The sequence below is a fragment of the Corvus brachyrhynchos genome, unplaced genomic scaffold, assembly GCF_000691975.1.
Source record: "Corvus brachyrhynchos isolate BGI_N302 unplaced genomic scaffold, ASM69197v1 scaffold200, whole genome shotgun sequence".
Lineage (NCBI taxonomy): Eukaryota > Metazoa > Chordata > Aves > Passeriformes > Corvidae > Corvus > Corvus brachyrhynchos.
The window spans coordinates 5,369,962-5,372,753 of NW_008236184.1; the positions used below are offsets into that span (position 1 = coordinate 5,369,962).

Genomic DNA, 2,792 nt, shown 5'->3' on the forward strand with positions numbered 1-2,792 from the left:
AGCGGCGCCCGGCCGCTGACCTCGCTCCGGGCCTGATGTATTTTGGATGCAGCATCCACGGGCAGCTGGATCTGAACGAGGATGGACTCGTGGACTTGGCTGTGGGCTCCCTGGGGAACGCCGTGGTGCTGTGGTGAGCCAGGGATCCTTTGTGCCCTCTCCTGATTTCCTCTGCCCAAATCATGCCGACGTTTTTCCAGGGAAAACTGGTCTCCCAGCAGTCCAATCCGTCTTTCCAGAAATACTGATCTCCCAACAATCTTTCCTGAATAACCACCCCTTGTCCAGCGGGGCTGTGGGATCTCAATGCCCTTGGGCCCTAAAAAGATGCCAGAGCTGGTTTTCCATTGAGTTTCATCCATAGTTCTCCAGAAGTTCCAAACTGATTTGTGGGGATTTGCCCGGGATCCCTCTGGTCTGATTTAATTAGAGCAATATTTTCCAATATTAATTAACGTTTGGAGAGTCCCTTGAAGCTGTTGGGACGGAGGGTGGCTGTGCCCAGCTGAGATGGGTCACCCTGGGCTCTGCTTGGAGAGGGCCTTTGGTCTTCCTCAGCCTCCTGGGAAAAGGAGGGAAAAGGAGGGAAAAGGGCAAACCTGGAGCTGTGGGAGACTCCAGGATGTCCCATCCCATGCTGGATCCCATCCCATGCCCTCTCCCCACCCCGCAGGTCCCGCAGTGTGGTGCAGATCAACGCCAGCCTCCGCTTCGAGCCCTCCAAGATCAACATCTTCACCAAGGACTGCAAGCGCAACGGGAAGGAGGCCACCTGCATGAGGGCCTTTGTCTGCTTCACCGCCCTCTTCCTCTCCGCCCACTTCCAGACTGCCACCGTGGGTAAGGACAAAATCCCAATTCCTGCCTTGCTCAGGTCTCCAGCCCCGTGGGAACACCGAGCTTTTGGGATGGAAACCATCCCGGAGCTTGGTGAAGCGCACGTGTCTCTCTGCCACATCCCTCTGGTGTCACCCACGTTTGTCCCTATCCCGGCCGAGTCTCCGGGTTCTGGTGACTGTTGTGCCGAAAGAAACACCCCCGGGATAAATCCTACCTCATCCCTCACCTATTCCCTGGGCTGAGCTCTCCCAGGATTTCCCTTCCTGTGCTCCATGTGACGGGAATGTCACCCCAGCGGGACAGGAGGGAACGTGGCCGGCCCACGTTCCGCAGGGCTCATCCATCCCTCCCACCGCAGCAGCGGGACACATCTGCCAGCCAGATGTGCATGTTGCCCTAATATCCCAGGGATTCTGTGGAGCTGGCTGGTTCTCCTATTAAACCCTTGGATGGTGCCGTGACCTCGAGTCCAGCCGGCAGATTCCTGGGACTCAGCGGAGCGAAGGGAAGCAATAGTGGCTCAGCTCCTGCGGTCCGGCAGGAAACGCTGGCAAAGGAAAATTGGGATCCAAAGCCAAAGGGAAAATTCCCATCCCCCAGCACAAGAGTTTTGTTTTGTGCTGTCAAATCCAGTGTTTTTCTCCCTCCTGCTGTCCCTGTGGGATAAAAACTGAGTGGGATTTCCTTATTTATTTGATTTTACCTTTCTTTCCACTTGGAAGAGTCACCCCCTGGATGAGCCCCTCGGCTCTGGAGCCAGGCTGGGAGAGCTGAGGGTGTCCAGGCAGGAAAAGAGAAGGCTCCAGGGAGAGCTCAGAGCCCCTTCCAGGGCCTAAAGGGGCTCCAGGAGAGCTGGAGAGGGACTGGGGACAAGGGATGGAGGGACAGGACACAGGGAATGGCTTCCCACTGCCAGAGGGCAGGGATGGATGGGATACTGGGAAGGAATTGTTCCCTGGGAGGGGGGGGAGGGGCTGGGCTGGAATTCCCAGAGGAGCTGTGGCTGCCCCTGGATCCCTGGAATGTCCCAGGCCAGGCTGGACAGGGCTTGGAGCAGGCTGGGATAGGGGGAGGTGTCCCTGCCCATGGCAGGGGCTGGAATGAGATGGGATTTAAGGTGTGTCCAAAACAAACCACTCTGGGATTCTGTGGTTCTCTGAAGTCCCTGCTTGGTGCTGGGCTGGGAATCTCCAGTTTCTTTCCAACAGAAGTGCAGGAATCAAAGGATCTCCATAAATCATCCAGGTGTTCTCCGACACCTCCAGAGCAGCACGTGAACGTATGAGAGGCAAAAAATTCCATCTCTGCACAGATTTTCCACAGGGTCTTGAAATAACTCCTCTCTTAAGCTCCTCATTTGGAGAGGGGAAGCTCTTCCCAGAACGGGCTGTCAGCAGCAGGCTATAACCTGATTTCCCTGGATTCCCCTCAGCAGGGAACGGGCACTGGGGCCACTCTTTGCCCTGGGACTGGGCTGTGCGGCCCCAAGGCCTGAGCTGGGCCTGTCCTCGCAGGGCTCAGGTACAACACGACCATCGACGAGCGCCGCTACTCGCCCCGGGCACACCTGGACGACAGCGGGGACAGGACGGCACAGAGGGCGCTGGAGCTGCCGGCCGGGCGGGAGCTCTGCCACACCCTCCCCTTCCACGTCCTGGTGAGTGTGGAGCAGGACGAGGCTGCCATGTCCTCCTCAGCCAGCCCCGAGATGCATCCCTTGGTGGCTTCCTGGGGTGGGAATGAGCCTCATCCCGCTGGATTCCTTCCCGCTGGATTCCTTCCCGCTGCTTTGGTGTGGTCAGGGACGGAGCTGCCAGCACGGGCGGCTGCTGGGTCCCCAAGCAGTGACATCATCGCAGGCCCAGCTTCCACGTGCTCCGTTCCACGGGCCGTGTCCTTGGGCAGGGCATGCGCTCCCGATCCTGGGCTCAGGTGGCTTTTCCTGCTCCAAC

The 2,792-nt window shown here is 58.4% G+C and overlaps 1 protein-coding gene across 1 annotated transcript in view; it reads left to right on the forward strand.

Moving 5' to 3' along the window:
* Nucleotides 1-2,792, forward strand: part of ITGA11 (integrin subunit alpha 11) — a 47,228-nt gene that overhangs the window by 28,439 nt on the left and 15,997 nt on the right. Inside the window, exons 15-17 of the mRNA XM_008637411.2 lie at nucleotides 3-133; nucleotides 674-840; nucleotides 2,355-2,497. Coding sequence (XP_008635633.1) covers nucleotides 3-133; nucleotides 674-840; nucleotides 2,355-2,497 — 441 coding nt within the window. The remainder of the gene's footprint in view (nucleotides 1-2; nucleotides 134-673; nucleotides 841-2,354; nucleotides 2,498-2,792) is intronic.